Consider the following 18058-nt stretch of genomic DNA (forward strand, 5'->3'; position numbering starts at 1 on the left):
GAACAGCAGGGAGACCAGTCAGCACTTTGGGATTATAAAATGAGTGTGTGTGTTTTGGGGGCTGGGAGCATGTGGATGAATTAGAGGGTAAAGTATCAGAAGACTTAAAAGGTAGGAAGAGGCCACATCATGAAGGGCTTTCAAAGCAAAACAAGATTTTATGTTTGAGCCTGGAGATGATAGGACTGGAAGAACTGTCATTTCTTCTCAGGATGAAAAAGCTGCCCACCAAGAGGGCTAACCTTAGGTGTAGATGGACTAGTATGTTGCCTATGCATTGTTATTTTTTAGAGGTCTCCTCTGCCTAATGATAGCTCCTCCTGCAACTCCTCATCCTGCTAGAGAGCCTGAAGTCTCTCTTCACCATTAGAAGTTCATTCCTTTGACATCGATTGAATCAACCATAAAAACACAACCAGTTGTAAATGCAACGCTATTCTGTTATCAGTCATTAACACCTCAACCCAGTTTAATTTATCAGATTTGCTTTCACCAAAGTGATTTCTGGCTGAGAATAGGATCTTAAGACACAGGAGAGATGTTTTGTTACAGAGAAGAAGAATCCAAAGCATGATCCACTAATTATAGAGAGTCGAGGTATAACCCTAAGTGGGTGACATTTTGAGGGCTGTGGCTACCTGGAGAAAAAGACCAAGAAAGAAGGAGAGGACCCCAAATTCATGACTTTGCCAAAGGCCAGCCCTAGTCAGAACTAAAGAAATGGGCAAAGGCAGGCAGAGGGCTCCAGAGCCAGAGGATGTGATTGCTGTGAATCTAGGAAAGTATGAAAAATGAAAATTGGCTTGTGTGCCATTGGCACTGCAAACAAAGTCTCAAGCAGATCAGTGGAACATATACCCCTGCCAACCCCCTAGAGAAGTGATGGGCAAACTTTTTAAAGCAGGGGCCAAAGGAAAGGAAATGCTCATCTGTCAGTCTGTTTCTAAGGCAACTCTTTCGAAGTTTCTACTCATTATATTCCTCAGATTAAGAATAATGTCACACAGTCAGATAGAACATTTCAGGGGGCCATAGTTTGCCCATCACTGGCCTAGATCACCAAGACCATCTCCTACAAGATTTGTAATTCCTCCACCTGGTTGTCATTCTGGAAGAATGAGGTGATGGCCATCTGTGGGAATGAGGGGAGCTGCAAAGAGCTCATCCACAATGGCTGGCACCTCAGCATGTTGAAAGGGGTTAGTTAGCTAGAGAGCAAACTGCCTCTTGTAGCAGACCAGCTCCCACCTTAGAAATAAGTATAGTTATTGTTACATCGTGAATAAGAGGGGCTACTTTGTATAACCCAGTCCATCTTTTCCATTTCACTCCCCACCCCATCTTTTTCTACCTACTCCTTCCTTGCTGCTCTATCCTGTTCCATAGTTACAACTGGAATCAAAAAGTTCCAAAGCTCTTTGTAGACTTCCTTAATTCACTCAGCACTCCTCTCAGAACCCATGCCGTGGAGCTGTAGCAACTGAAATTTTTGAGACTCAGCAGTTCTTAATTTTAAAATAATTTATTATTTGGCTGGCCAAAACATCCTAATTGTGGTCAAATGACTCTCTTGACCATCATAAGATAAACAGAAACTCCTGACCCAGGTAATTCTATGCATTTTGGGAAGCTTATTATTCGGTCCCTCCCTTGAATGTCCTGGGACATCTCTAATTGGCAATCAGCTAATTGGGAAGTGGTCCATGAGACCCTCAGCTCTTCTCCAAACTGAATGGCAAAGTATCATTGCAGAACTTTTCTGTTAGCCAGAGTCTGTAAAAGGATCACATTTCTCAACGCAAAAACCTAAAAACTGAATGGAACCAGATCAGGAATTCTCTCTGATATACAGGAACTGATTGAAACTAATACTGTATACGAGCAATAAATTCTCACAGGGCCTCGTTCAGTGCTCTAACCTGTGTCTGCATGCAGGTCTTCCAGGACTTTGATGAGTAGGTCCTACTATATTGGCTCTGCCTGCTACAGACTCTCTTATGATAAGCAAGAAGCACAAGCTGCCTTGTTCTCACATTGTACCGTGTCGATGATAGAGCCCTTCCAACAAGAAGCCAAGGAAACAGTGGGATCTCAGGTCATTTAGTCAATTAGTCAGCCAACAAGTATTTATGAAAGGAAATAATATATAGTCGGCCCTGACCTCCACAGCAGGAGATATAGAAAGGGAAAAACACAACCCATGCCCTCAAGGCTCTCACATCCCAAAGGAAGAGACCACATTGTGAGTAACTCGAAACATAGAAGATGCTCACAGTGTAAATGGAAGACCCTAGAAGTGGAAGGGACCAAGAAAGGTGGGATTTGAGCTGGGTCTCAAAGGAGGCCAAGGAAGCCAGGAGGCAGAAACAAGGAGAAAGAGTATTCTAAGCAATGGGGATAGTCAGGGGAAAGGTAATCAATAATTCCCCTTCTCCCTTTTAATCCACTGAGGCAATTTCCTGGAATTCTGCCAGTGACCAAGTTCCACTAGTTTTGAGAATGGTTCCCTTGGAACACAATAAAATCAGGGATAACTTCAAATAGAGGCATTTGTGTGTCTGCTTTTATTTTGCTATTCCAACGTATATAAAAACGTTCTATTTTAGCTGATAAGAAATAACATCTTCATTTTTCAAAAATTATTAATGATATCAGGGCAAAGCTTTAAAATAAAAATGGCTAAGAAGCTATCATGAACCTTTCTTTGGGCAAGAGTTGTTGGTCCCCAAGTCAGTGAACTGAGTACATACTTTCAAGGGTGCTCTGGAACACCTGGCTTGTTGAATCTCTTCTGTTCGTGTCCAGTGCTGCCTGAAGGCAGGTCCTGTGGAACTAGAGGACCAAAAGGTCATCTCTGCTTCTCTACCATAGCTGATGACCTCAGCTATCCATCCTTTACCCAACAGGAAGCTCTACTGACTTGGGATCAATCAACTCAACCTATTGACGTCACAAGGAAAACTCTCCTATCCTTGGACTCTAGACAGTGATGGTGAATCTTTTAGGGACCAAGTGCCCAGACTGCACCCTCACACCTCATCTGAGCCACCCTCTTACCCCAGATAGGGGAGGGAGGAAGCCCTCCCATTGGGCTGCTGTGCAGAGGGGCGGGTCATACGAGAAATGTCCTCAGGCGAGGTGGAGAGGGGGAAGGGAGCAGCCCCCTCGACATGTATGCCATAGGTTTGCCAGCACAACTCTAAAGTCTTTTAAAGGAATATCTCTGGTTAGGCAGGTGAACATTGACCTTGATTTGTCTTGCCCAGTAATACTGACCACTCATTCTTTCATTCTTTCCTTTTGGCTGGCACCTCCTCCTGGGTTATATCATATGTGCACATTAGGAACAGAGATACCAGACACAGGTAAGTAAACTCTTTTTCCCACCTCAAGGTCAATTCCCTATAATGTCTTGACCAGGAGTTTTTTCTTCTTAAATTAACTGGCAGAAATTCTGTGAAATTTGAAGTTGTACCCCCAAGTAGACTTCTTTCTGGTAAAGAAGGCTCTACTAAGTGAAGCTTTGTTAGAGGAACTTGGAGAGAGTTTGGCATCCAAAAATACAGAGGAGAAAAACGAAAGCTTGAGAATTAGTATGTCCCGTGAAAGCATGGACTTCTTTATGGGTCCTGGAACTCTAGTCTTAGGAGATACCACTGTCTAGAAATTAAGTGAAAATGGGCTCAGTACTTTCCAAGCTGTGGGCAGGGATAGAGACAGTATTATACAGGACCCAGCTGGTAGTTAAAGAGAAGTGTCAGAAGCAGAGCTGATGTTTCATCTGCTCTGGCGCAGTGATGGGTCTTTGGCCATGGTTCTCATACCTTGGGGATAGCTAACCTGAACCTGGATAATTTTTTTGTCACGATCATCCTAGTAGGGATTCCTCTCATATTTGGGTTAGAATGGATAGCCACTAAGGTTCTTTCTCACTCTCAAACTTTGTGACTCGGTGATATTTTTTTTCCTACCCAAAAAGGAGTGATGGGAAAACATAGAACTGTTCATAGATCTGCAATTAGTTTCAGTGATGACTTGTGCTCAGTGTGTTTGTGCATTCAACTTGTCAAAGCCTCCTAAATTACCTGGAATTGCAAAGGAGAAAATTGAATTTGTTTACTCCTCAGTGCAAATTTTTTGCCACACGGCACTGAGAAGGTTGGGTTGCATTTGTGTTGAGCCACTGCTCGAGTGCCAGCTTTGCTACCTGGGTCATCAGGTTGCTTGCTAGGAAAACATTACATAATATTCTATTCGTTATAATCATTAATTGGCCATTTAACAAGCTATGTGACTTGAACTAGCATGAATGAAGTGGTCTTTGCTAGGTTGCAAGGCCTGGCCTGAATACATAAGTTTAACATTCAGGCATCCTCAAATATAACAGCAAGGTTAGAGAAAGGCTCTTCCATACTCTCCAGTTGACCACAAAGGCTGGTGGCCCCTGTGCCTGGTGCCCAGTTTGTTTTCTGGATCATCTTCTCCATGGGCTTTTGTCCATTTTCCAAAGGTAACACCCATCTCCAAGCTTCCAAGCCCACATGGGAACGGGCATGCAGCTCTTCCGTGGAACTGTGTCAACTGCGAATTTGCTAATTTTGTTTTCATAGAGTCTGTCAGCAGTCAAGAAAATAGCATTGATAAGGTTTTACTTTCGTCTTCAGGGCTTTTTCATTTTTTCAGTACCAAAAACCAAACACCGCAAGCAAAAATAATTTGGAGAATCTTCACAATGGAAATTGTACACACATACTTTCTTTAGCTGAGTTCTAATCTAACAACCTTGCACATATACACTCCCTCATCCCTTCCCTCTCATTGGGTGCCTTCAACTAAGGTTTGGGGAGAATGATCATTCCAGCTCTCCTCACAGGCATGGTAGGGATATTCAATAATGGATGAAGGTAATGCATTCCAAAGTGCTTTTTGTGTGAGTAACATTTCCCTTGGAGAAAGGGCCTATAGAATCTTCCTAAACAAAGCATGATTCATTTAACTCTATTGAAACTCACACAAAGTCATTATTGAAGCAATGAAGGCTATTTCCAAGCAGGGTCACAGCCCTTTCATCATCTTGGAAGGATGTAAGGAGACTGGAGATTGTGGAAGAGGAAACATCAGTTAAATATAAGGTTTCACAAGCCCCTCCCAGGGCCATCTTTGCTTTCACAATGTGCTATTGGCTGTGACTGCCAAGTCAATTTAGGGGCCTGCTGGGAGCCTTTCCACTTTCATCACAATACCTCTTCTGCCAGTCCCAGTGCTGGTAACTGCCCCTAGAGGCCCCTGGCTTCACAGAAGCACCAGTTTGCCCAGGAGTTTCTTCCAGCTCTGAATCTATAAGCCTCCTATCTATGCATTGTTAGCCATGAATATATTTGGGGTACAGGCAGCAAGGAAGACATCACATTGGAGTTGGATGTTCCAGTCCATAGGGAGATGCCAAAGCATGTGTAATTGCATTGGTGGCTCTTGCCCCTAGAGTCAATAGACAAGATTTAACTGAATAGCACATCTTTCAGAATCCGGCTTCCTTTCTAGCAAACTAGAAAAATGACTTAATAGGAGGTGGTAGTCTCTTCTGATCTCTTCCCTATTACTGGTGAAATAAACAAACCAAAATACTCCACGTGTATAACCTACTCATGGTGTATCTGGCTCATCCTCTTCATACAAGCGGACAATAGAAGCATGTTCAGAAAGTCAAGAACTATTCTTGTTTTTGACCAAAATCGAAGGGGCTGGGAGGTGGTGGGGAGAAAGGAAGGGAAAGGAAGGTGAGGATGGCTTCATAAAACTTTATTTTGCTTCTCCTCAGCACAAGTCCTGCTCACAAATACTATCTGGCTGTGGATCCAGTGTCTGAATTCCTTTATCTCTCAGACACAAATACAAGAAGAGTCTACAGGCTGAGATCTCTTGGAGAAACCAAAGATCTGGCTAAGAATTTTGATGTAGTGGCAGGAACAGGTGATCAGTGCCTTCCCTTCGACCAAAGTCATTGTGGAGATGGAGGGAGAGCATCAGAAGCTTCACTCAACAGCCCCAGAGGTAAGAAAGTGGCTAATTAGACTTCACAAAAGCACCAGAAAGATCACACTGGATCAGAACTCTGGACCATCCAGTTTGTGCCACTGGTGTGGGTACAAAGTAGCATTGCGGGATAGTCATTGTTGTCACAGTTTATGATTGAATGGATCAAAAAGAATTTATTGATCATTTACTATGTGCTAAGCACTATACTAAGCCCTCAAGATACAAATACAAGTAAGAAAGATGGTTCTTGCCCTCAAGGGAACTTTGATTCTAATGGGAGAAACAACACACCTTGGAGAAAGGTGGCTAAGGAAGAGCAATTTGGTTAGTAACTTTGAAAGGGTTGGTAAGTGAGGCCACACCCTATTCAGAATTAATTCAGTTATGGTGGTGGTTCCAGAACTGGTAGGGGAGGACTGGGTGAGGGGAGGGAGAGAAAGAGTAAGCCCAAAGCACTTTGGGAAGTGGTTGGCTGAGAATTTAGGAACAAAGTGATTCAGATGTCTGGAAGTTTGCTAAAAGAGTGATGGTGAGAGGCAATTAGTACCCAAAGGAACAGGACCCCAAGAGAGAAGGTCCTCCAAGCCAATGGTACTTACCTTTTTGGGGTGTCTTTGGACCCCTTTGGCAGTCTGGGGAAGCCAGTGGACCCCTTCCCAGAATGTTTTTAATACATAAAATGGTATGCATAATATTATAAAAGAAATCAATTATATTAAGACACATGTTGATGGCTCCCAGGATAAAAGCTTCTGGGCCTGGTTTCTGGTGTGAGTGATTATATAGATGAGATGGCCAGAAAATAGGTAGTAAGCAAAATGTGGAAAGTAAGAATATTCTCTCCGACATCCATGACTTCATGGAATGCATCTGTCATCAGTGAGTTTACCTACATCCTTCACAAAAGTTATTCTCTCTATAATGCAGCACCTCTGAGAAAAGTTCTAAAAGTTTATTCCCTGCTATGTACAGTAGGACTTTGTTGGTTTTGGTTTTTTGAAGTTTACCTCCCTGAAGTTTCATAGGGAATCCCCTTCATTCAGTCTGAGATCTTGTGGCCAAGTCAGTACTAGTCTCCCTCTCTTTCCCTTTTGTAATCATAGATTTCCATCATCTCCTCTCTAAACCTTTGTCTGTCTCATCTGAAGAGTCCTTTTTCCACCCTCGTAGCATCTTCCCTCTCCCCTTGATCACTGAAGTGCTCTCCTCTTGCCTTTCTCCTGTTTATCTTTTGAACCCTTAAAAATGTAATTCACTCTTGCCAGTCTTCTGAAGATCCTGAGTAGCATGGTGTTGAGGACTGAGGCCCAGCCTTAGAGGAGGGAAGATGTGAGTTCAGGTACCGCATCTGATCCACACCAACTGTGAGACATTGGGCAAGCCATCAAATCCCTCTTTGCCTCCCCACCCAGAGACGCTCTGAGACTTGGAGTTGCAGATGAGATGGCATGGGAGGAGGAAGTTTCCACACTAGTAACTCCGTACACGATGAAATCACAGCTCCACTCCCTCCAAAATTCAGTTTATTTATATCAAATGTCAGATGTTCTCTGTCTCACCATTTGACATTTACAACATCAGGATGAAATTCCATTTCCTTTCAGAATTTAAATCTTTCGTTTTTCCTTAAGGCCCATGTTTCCCATTAAGTTCAATCCAATGGCTTTCCCCTTTTTGAATGTCTTTCCCACCTAGAGTGCCTGCCTTACCACAGAGAGCTAGATGATGTACTCGATACTCTTATCTAGTTGTTTCATCTCCCCTTGGGGGCAGAGGCTGTGACTGATGAAGGGGGAAATATGAGAGTGATGGTAAGTTACAGCCCTCTATATATATTCACTCAAGTAAGTCTCATAAATCACCCTAAGAAGAAAAATGGGTCCCAAGATGAAGGTCATGGCACCATCAAGTTGGAAGAAACCTTAGAAATCATTTGGCTCATAGTGGGCATCGAGGTGGCTCAGTGGATTGAGAGTCAGGCTCAGAAATGGGAGATCCTAGGTTCCAATCTGGCCTCGGACACTTTCCAGCTGTGTGACCCTGGGCAAGTCTTTGCCTAGCCCTTACCTCTCTTCTGCCTTAAGACCAATACATAGTATTGATTCTAAAACAGAAGGTAAGGGTTTTTAAGAAATCATCTGGCTTGGCACCATAGTATCTCAGAAAGATCTAAGTCTAAATCCTGCTTAAAATACTTATTAGCTCTGTGACCCTGGACTCTTCCACTATCTGCCTCAGTTTCCTCAACTGTAAAATAGAGATAAGAATAATACTGACTTCCCAGAGTTGTTGTGAGGATAAAATAAGATGACATATGTGAAGCACTTTACCAGTTGTTATTATTATGGTTACCAGTCCTATGATCTCATTCCTTCTTCCAGGAGGATGCTGAGACTAAGAAAGGGGAAGCCCCTCATCCAGGGTCATACAGGTGGAAGGAGGCAGGGCTCTGTTGGTCCTTGGTTGGCTGCCTCTTGGTGTGGAGCCTCTCATACAAGGGGACACAGCAAGTTCACTGGTCTCTTTCTTTGTATGATTTTTTTGGATATGTTTTAACCCATTAAGGATAAGGTTTTTTTTACTCTCTAAGGAGATGCCTGTCCCAGCAGCTATCATGGTGGCGCTTTATGAAATGTCAGTTTAAAATGTGCCGCATTTCTTCCATTGCCACTCGGAGGTAGTGCATCCTCCAGCTCCCAGTGGCCTTTCCAGGGACCGGGCCCTAATTAGAGATCTGCTCAGGGCCTTAGTTCCTCATCACAGTTTCCTTTTCTGTAGAATGAAGGATTTGGACCAGAAGATTACTAGGGTCCCTTCAAGCTCCAACTTATCTTGAATTTGCAGCTCTGCTGGGAAGTTTTTTAACCAGATGTAAAACTGTCCCTTTATCATCATTCTCAACAAGGTTTTATTGAGCTCTTACCATGTGCTAGGCACTGTACTAAACACTAATGATACAAAGAAGGTGGTGCAGTAGATGGAGCCCTGGGCAGGGCGGAGTCAGGAAGACCTGAGTTCAAATGTTGCCTTATCCACTCCTTAGCTTTGTGGCCCTGGATAAGTCACTTTATTTTTGTTTGTCTTCATTTTCTCTACTTTATTTTTTAAACCCCTACCTTCTGTCTTAAAATCAGTAGTGTATTAGTACCAAGGCAGAAGAGTTGTAAGGGCTACACAATGGGGGTGAAGTGACTTGCCCAGGGTCACACAGCTAGGAAGTATCTGAGGCCAGACTTGAACCCAGGACCTCCTATCTCTGGGGTTGGCTCTCAATCCACTGAGCCACCCAGCTGCCCCTCTTTTCTCTACTTTAAAGAGGAGATAATAACAGCACTTACATCCCAGGGTTGTTTTGAGAGTCAAATGGGCTAATACTTGTAAAGTGCTTATCACGGTGCCTGGAACAGAAAGTGCTTTAATAAATGTTTATCCCCTTCCCTTCCCTTCCCTTATTAAATTTCCCTGTGTTTGGTTCATTCTAATCTCCTGAGATGTTAGCTTGTCTTCCTTACCTTTGTTTCATCTGCAACTCTGATAAGCATGGCAGCTTGGCCTTTTTTCCAAGTCATGGATAAAACCACTGTAGAGCAAAGAACCGAGCCCCCTTTCTTGGGTCACTCCACAAGTGACCTGCTTCTAGAAGCTGACACCAAACCCTTAATGTCAAGCCATTCTAAGCAGCCCTAAATCTGCCATACCCTACTATTATCTGGCAATACACTGCTCTGCGATAATAGTATAAGAAGCTTTGTTACATGCTTTGCTAAAGTCTAGATATACTGTATCTACCAGTTAATCTGAAATAACCTGTTTGTGGAAGCCATGCCGGCTCATTTTGATCACAGTTTCCTCCTTTAAATGTTCACAATTTTCTAGAATCTTGTCAAAGATCAGTCAAGCCTGCTGGCCTTGTTTGCAAACTCCTTTCTCTGCATGTTTGTTTTAAAAAGAGGCAAACACACTTCCTGGGTCCTCCAGCTATTCTTCCATTTCCTGTGATCTTTTCAAATAACATTGTCAGCTGCTGGGCAGTTATATCTTCGAGTTATGTCAGGATCTTAGGATTCACTGGGGCCTGGTGGCTTGAACTCATCTTGAGTATCGGTTCCCTGCTAATCCTTTTTGTTCTCTCTATTCCAGCCAAAAGATGATCTCCTTCTCTGAGGAGGAAAGAAAAGTAGTAGCCATTGAAGACTTGATTAGCTCAGTCTTACCTGTCATCCATTACCATCAACCCATCCACCCTGAGCACTACACCTGTCCCTTCCTTGACCCACCTCTTTCCCCCAATATAGCCCTTAAAAAACCTTCTTTGAGTTCTCCTCAGCTTTCCCTTCGTGCCTCAACTTACTTTGTGCTTTAATGGTCTTGATCCCCTTTTTACCTTTACCCTTTAATTGCCCTTGATGCTCAAGAGGGCACCACACTTTTATCTTCATCTCTTTCCCCATCCCCATCTATACCATTCCTCCCATTTTCTGTCCTTGCTTTCGTCTTCTATACACCTCTTCCTTCTACATCTATATCATTGTTTTGGACAACTCCTTCTTTTTCTCCTTCAGAAGAATGGCTTCTTTTTGGGTCTTCAGAATTCCATTTTTAAGAGTTTCCCACTCTTCCTAGGTGAGATCTCCCTTCAAACTCGTGGCCCTCCATCCCTATTCTGTCTCAGAACCATTCGAAATCATCTCTCCCAATATCTAGACTCTGCCCAGCTTACCTATGCTCTATCAGGAACTGAAATGATTGCTTTCTTTCCCTACGCAGGTTCCCACCACTTCCGCTTCAGGCACCAGTTTTTCCTTGTTAGTGAGGCACTCCGAAAGAGAAGTTCCCTTTATCATCCCCTCTACCTTTCAAAGGATGAACTTATTAAGACACAAAATTATAAGCTTCCCTGCTTTGGGCTCAGAAAGAATTCTAACAGATGTCTCAGTAATCGAAGTCCCAGGGTCACACAGGACCACAGATTTCAAGTTCTGACTCCTAATCCAGGATGCCTTTTCCACTACAAAAGAGCCCTGATTGATTCAACTGAAAGTGATAGTAGAACATGCTTAACCTCTCTCAAAGTTAACCAATAGTTCAATACGTGTTTATTGAGCAAATGTTTTATGTACAAGGAGACATAGTCGCTGGGCCCTCTTATACCATTTTTGGGCAGAAAAGACTAGGATCACATTCCCTCGTTGTACTTCTTCACTTGTGACCATATCAGCTCACATGGATTTAAGTATCATTTTTATAAAGGTTATTCCTTGATCTAGAAATCCAGTGTTAATCTTTCTCCTTAACTCCAGTTCTGATGATTCTTAGATGATCTCTTCTTGACCTCTTTCCCAGATCAGCTGTTTTTGATTTAATATTTCTTACATTTTCTTCAGGTCTTTTTCCAGGTCTTTTAATTTTAATATTTCTTTCTTTGTCTCATCAAGCTGTCCCTTTGTGTCTGACCCATTCTAACTTTCTGACTGTTCCACCTTAGGTAAAATCTATTAGTGTGTGTTCAAAGGTATGAATTTTCATTGCCATTCATTCTTCCTTAGATACTCCATTTATATCTCATTTCAATTCTTCCTTGTAGATAGGATATTTTTTCTCTAAGGCTTTGGTCTGGTTTGTGGAGTCACTCTCTCGTTCTGGAAACATTTTGAACTAAACATCCCACCAGCATCTCTAAATCAACCTGTCCAAAATAGAATTAATGACCTTTTCCCCACTTAGACTTCCAAACTTGATTTTTTTTCTATTGAGGGCAACATTCTGTCCATTCAATCAGGTTCACGATCTTAGTCTCCCAATCCTTGATTCTCCACTCTCACTCATGCCACATATCCAGTTAGTTGCTAGAAGTCATCATTTCTACCTCCATAACATCTCTAACAAAGTATGTACCCTCTTTGCTACCCAAATAGCCACCACCCTAGTTCAGTCCTTCATTGCCTCTTCCTTGTACTCTTGCATTAGCTTCCTAAATGACTTCCTTGTCTCAAATCTCTGTCTATTCTAATCCTTCCACCATACATCTCTCTAGTGATTTACTTAAAGCGCAGGTTTACCTACTCTCCTGCTTAATTAAACTCCAAGGCTTCCTTTATTGGCTCCAGGATCAAATTTGAACTCCTCTTTTTGGCATTTAAAGCCCCATTGTGCTTTTCCAAACTTATTAGCATGTTACTCCCTTCTACCCTCTCTAGTCAGGAACCTGACCTTCTTACCGTTCCTCACACATGACACTCCCATTTCTAGGATTTTGCATTGACTGTTCCTTGATGCCTGGAATGCACACCCTCCTCATCTCCATTTCTTAGAATATTTACTCGCCTTCCAATCTTAACCCAAGTCCTGCCATATTCAGGAGGACTATCCTTTTCCCCATGACTGATAGTGCTTTTCTCCCTCCAAATCATTTTATATCTGTATTGTATCCACCTATGTATGTACATGTTGTCTCCCTTGATATAATGTAAGCTCCTTGAGGGCAAAGACTATTCACTTTTGTCTTTGTATCTCCAGGGGCTGCAACAGGCCCTGACACTTGGTAATTCCTTTAGAAATCCTTGCTTGGAAGGGCCATCGTTTAGTTCATCCTCTTACATTTTACAGAGTAGTACACTGACTTGACCAAAATTATACACCTTGGAAATGGCAGAAGGAATGGGAATGGGGTAGTCAAGAATGGATCATCGAGGTAAGTCTTCCTCTTTGGAAGGAAGCAGAGGATCTGAATTCTTAGGGGCATGTGGTCACCATCTGCCAATGTGCATTCCAAGTGGTTGAGCCGAGGTCACCATCCCACTTGCCACCGTGGAGTCAGGCCTGACTTCTAGCCACAAATCAATGAATGAGCTTCTCATGCTGTCGACCAATTGTAGAAGCTTCCACAGGAGGAAAAATATGCAAGAAGTCATTAAAATGCCAAATACAGATGGAGAGGAAAGTATCACTACTTGCTAATTGTTTCTTTGAGGTCAACTGCAAGTTCCTTTACTATATGTTTGTTCCTTTCCAATTCCCAGCCACGTGGGCTCTTGAGTGCGCTCTCCTTCTCCTTCCTTGGAGCCTTGCAAATGCTTAATGGATTACGTTAAGGGGAGCCTTGATTTTTCTTTCCACCTGATCGCTAATAAAGAAAAACTATACATCAGTAGGAAAAGGAAATGTACATCTAGGGAGTACCGTTTCTGAGTTAGGAACAAGAGCTTTAGGAACATAAGCCTTTAACAAGCAGCATATTGCAATTATGGACAGACTCTCCAACCCAACCTTAATTATGCAAGTTAAGTCAAATAAATGTTAATCTGAAAGACAGCCAATTTACTTTCTGGATCGATTCTAAAAATAGGATGAAGTAAAATTCGCTTTTGAGTTCATTTCTCCTAAGTTGGAAGTAAATTATTGAATGGGATTAAAAACAGACAACAAAAGATTCCAAGTCTTAGGATTCTCTGAAAAAGGGAGAGATTGGTGGTGAAAAAAAGAGTTTAGGGAGCCTGGGCTTTCTTTTCCAATCAACTCGCAATGATACCAGTCACAGTTTCTTTGTATGACCTCACACAGATCCCTGTAACTTCCCACAGTTTCATTTAACTGTGAATTACAGTGTGTTGGATATCATTGTCTTCCAAGGGAAAACGTTCTACAACCAATGATTAAGTATTTCTTCAGCCTCTCCCATGTAACAGGCTCAGTACTGGGCACACAGAAACAAAAATCCAAGAATCCCAGGCCTCCTGGAGATAACATCATAACAAAAGAAACGATATACAAATACATATATACAAAATTATATATATATTACATATATATATAACATATACAAATTATTTAACAAAATAATTTGGTATGGGGAGTCCCAAGGGGCTGGCATGATCAGAAAAGGCCTCACATGCTTAAGGTGAGCTTTAAAGGAAACTAGAGATCCCACTTGTAGAATGTATTACCCTGTGAGATTTTAGGCAACTAACTTACCTCCCTGGTTCTCAGTTTATTCATCTATAAAATGAATGCATTGAACTAGATAGCCTCTATCGTCCCTCCTAGCCCTAGATCCATAAGCCTATGAGTCTAAGCAGTGGAAACGAGGAGGAAATGCTTTCTGAACAAGAAAGAACAAAGATGGCAAATAGAATGTCCTGTGTGAGGAAAAGTAAAAAGGCCAGTTTATTGGAACTATAGAGTGTGTGAAGGGGAATAATTTATAATAAGCCTAGAAAGGTAGTTTGAAGCCAGGTTATCAAGAGCTTTAAGTGCCAATTAGAGGAACTTATAATTGATCCTAGAAGTAATAGGGACCACTGGACTTTATGGAGCACGAGAATGACCCGTGCTTTAAAAAAATCACTTTAGTAACTGTGTGGAAGATGGATTGGAGTGGGGAGAGATTTTAGGCTGAAAAACCAATTAGAAAGCTACTGCAGTAGTCCAGGCAAGAGGCAGTGAGGGCTTGAACCCAGGTGGTAGCTGTGAAAATGGAAAAAAGGGAATAGATAGGAAAGATACCATCTTATAAAAACAACTCTGCAAGGCCACGTATTTCATTTGCAGAAAGGAAGGCACTTTTTTGCTTGGGTTTCATGTTTCCATAAAATCCAATTCACTGGCTTTTCTATCCTAGCATGCTTATACCTGTGCAAAAGTTATCCTTAATTACTCAAATAAACCTGTATAAGAAAGGTTACCGCATGTGTTAGAAAATTGTGCAGTTATCATCCTTACCAGCCTGATTTATAGCAAAAAAAAAAAAAAAAACAAAGCCCTGAGCTGCCTTCTTGTTGCTATCATTGTACAGTCATTTTCAATCATGTCTGACCCTTTTTGATGCCATTTGGGGTTTTCTTAGCAAAGTTACTACAGTACTTTTGCATATCTTTCTCCAGCTCATTTTACAGATAAGGAAACTGAGGCAAAGAATGTTAAGTGACTTGCCCAGGGTCACACAGCTAGTAAGCATCTGAAGCTGGATTTGAACTCATGAAGATGAGTCTTCCTGATTCCAGGCTCAGCATTCTATGCACTGTGCCACATAGTTATGCCCTTCTCTTTCCCAATAAACTCACCATTTTATATTTTTCCATAAAATCTCAATTGAACTGCCAACTGGGAGCCTCTGGGCCCTTCACTATAGACATTCTCAAGACTTAGCCAGCTTTACCTCCTTTGATTCTGAACCTTCTTGTTACTTTACTTATCAGTGTTTCAGTGAAACATGTAGGGAGAAAAAGTTTTTTGAAGCGTTGCCTGAGTACTCATCTTTGGAATTGTATCTATCTGAGGTTGAATTGACTTTGAATGATGCTTTTCAAAACATGCATGATACGAACACAATTACAAAGCACTTTTTACACAAATAAAGTCAGATCTAAACAATTGGGGAAATATTAATTGCTCATGGATAGGCTGAGCTAATATAATAAAAATGATGATTCTTCCTAAATTAATTTACTTATTCAGTGCCATACTAATCAAACTACCAAATAATTACTTTATAGAGCTAGAAAAAATAATAACGAAATTTGTCTGGAAGAACAAAAGGTTGAATATAAAAGGAATTAATGGAAAAAATGTGAAGGCTGGTGGCCTGGAAGTACCAGATCTCAAACTGTACTATAAAGCAATAATCACCAAAACAGTATGGTACTGGCTAACAGATAGAAGGATATCAGTGGAATACATTAGAAACACAGTATACTAGAGCAAATGACCTTAGCAACCTAGTATCTGATAAACCCAAAGACACCTTCTTTTGGAATAAGAACTTGGTATTTAAAAAAAAACTACTGGGAAAATTGAAAAATAGTATGACAGAAACGAAGTATAGACCAATATCTCATACTTGATACCAAAATAAGGTCAAAATGGTATGTGATTTAGATATAAAAAGCAATACCACAAGTTAGGGGAACCTAGAATAGTTTACCTGACAGATCTTTGGAGAAGAGAAGAATTTATGACCAAACAGGAGACAGAGAGCATTATAAGATGTGAAATGAATAATTTTGATTATATTAAATTAAAAAGCTTTTGTACAAACAAAACTAACATTTTGATCATAAAGAAATTATAGATTAGAAGGGAAACAACAAAGTAGAGAAAAATTTTTATAACAAATTTCTCTGATAAAGGTCTAATTTATCATATTTATAGAGAACAAAGTCAAATTTATAAGAATACAAGCTATTCTCCAAATGACAAATGGTCAAAGAATATGAACACAGTTTTCAAATGAAGAAATCAAAGCCATCAATAATCATATAAAAATGTTCTAAATCATTCTTGATTAGAGAAATGCAAATTAAAACAACTCCGATGTACCACCTCCCACCTAGAAGATTGACCAATATGACAATAAAGGAAAATTATAAATGTTGGAAGGGATATGGCAAAATTGAGACACTAATGCATTGTTAGTGGAGTTGTGAACTGATCCAGCCATTCTGGAGGGCAATTTGGAATGATGCCCAAAGGGATATAAAACTGTGATCCAGTAATACCACTACTGGGTCTATATCCCAAAGAGATTTAAAAAAAGGAGGGGAAAGGGCCTACTTGTGCAAAATTATATCTAGCAGTTATTTTTTTGCGGTGGCAAAGAATTGGAAATTGAGGGAATGTCCATCTTGGAGAATGGCTAAACAAATCATGGTACATGTTGGCAATGTAATATTATCGTGCTATAAGAAATGATAAGCGAGATGATTTCAAAAAAAGTTGGAACAGTCTGCATGAACTGATGCAGAGCAAAATAAGCAGAACCAGGAGAACATTGTACACAGCAACAGCAATATTGTACATTACCTGCAAAACTTGGCTATCCTCAGCAATGATCTGGGACAATCCTGAAAGTGTTATGATGGAGAATGGCTTTTCAGAGAAAGAATCGTTGGTTGTTTATACACAAATTGCCTCAAGCAGATCTGTGGCCATTGTGCCCTGACATGAAAATTCCAAGTTTCAGGCTCAGAATAGGGAATGAGTCATAAGCCTTGATCACCCTTGAGAGGCAGGTGTCTACTTCACTTATGACTCATACCAACAGTTCAGAATCTGTGAGCATACTAGAGAAGGGAAGGCACTTATTTGGCTATTGCGATTTGTGTTGATAAAAACTTCATTGAACTGGGAGTCTAGATATATTAATTCTAGTCCTATTTCTCCCATTGAGAAACTTTATGACCATGGGCAAGTCATTTTTTCTCTTCATTTGGACCTCACTGTGCTTGTCTGTCAAATGGAACAAGAGATTACGGTGAAAGAAATTGGGCATTATGTATAAACTCTCTTCCAGCTCCGGTATTATGTGTCTTGTAATGTACTGTTCATTTCCCAACGAAATCAATTAAATGAATGATTATTCACTCAAAGGGGCATTGAACACTCTTTTCACTCCCCTATTGCTGCTCCTCCAACAATAGGCATGAGGTGGCCCCAGAATTTAAATGATTGAAACCCATTATTTAGGGGACAATCTACTCAGAAAGGCACACATATTGTAGCTGTATCTGGCTGAATTTCATTCACATAGTAGTTCCTTCTTCTGGGCCTCCAATGTCAAAATTAGTAAAGTTGTTTCTTTTTCAATTTTTCTAGTAGTTGCTTTGGCATCACTGAGGCCTAACTCTGTCCTAAGAGAGGTTATTGCTGAGGGAAAGCCAACATTCTCCTCCTACTGTCTCTCTCTAAATCTCTAGCCCAATCATTTGGCATTACCTGCTGAAGCTTTCCCCAGTAGGCTTCCCCCCCCCCCAACACAACTGCCCAGAGACAGTGGCATCCATTGGCAAAATCACTTCTAAAGGCTCATTCCCCTCAAAGAAAGATATGTTTCAGATAAAATATTGTCCATTTTTTCACAGAGGTGAATTATTGGCTAAGCTTTGCTACCAGTCTTTTGACTTTGTGTGGCTCCTTACCTGTCATAAATAAAAATTTAACCCATTTTCTCACCAATTTGTCCATCACGGATGCTTATCATGGTTGATAGTCTTTTGGCTTGAGATCACATGAGCAACTGATGTTTGGG

The 18058-nt window shown here is 41.1% G+C and overlaps 1 protein-coding gene across 1 annotated transcript in view; it reads left to right on the plus strand.

The window, feature by feature from the left end:
- TENM1 (teneurin transmembrane protein 1) overlaps nucleotides 1–18058 on the plus strand; it is a 104621-nt gene that overhangs the window by 16827 nt on the left and 69736 nt on the right. The window contains exons 3-4 of the mRNA XM_044682672.1: nucleotides 3345–3365; nucleotides 5819–6051. Coding sequence (XP_044538607.1) covers nucleotides 3345–3365; nucleotides 5819–6051 — 254 coding nt within the window. The remainder of the gene's footprint in view (nucleotides 1–3344; nucleotides 3366–5818; nucleotides 6052–18058) is intronic.

The sequence above is a fragment of the Gracilinanus agilis genome, chromosome X (assembly GCF_016433145.1).
Source record: "Gracilinanus agilis isolate LMUSP501 chromosome X, AgileGrace, whole genome shotgun sequence".
Lineage (NCBI taxonomy): Eukaryota > Metazoa > Chordata > Mammalia > Didelphimorphia > Didelphidae > Gracilinanus > Gracilinanus agilis.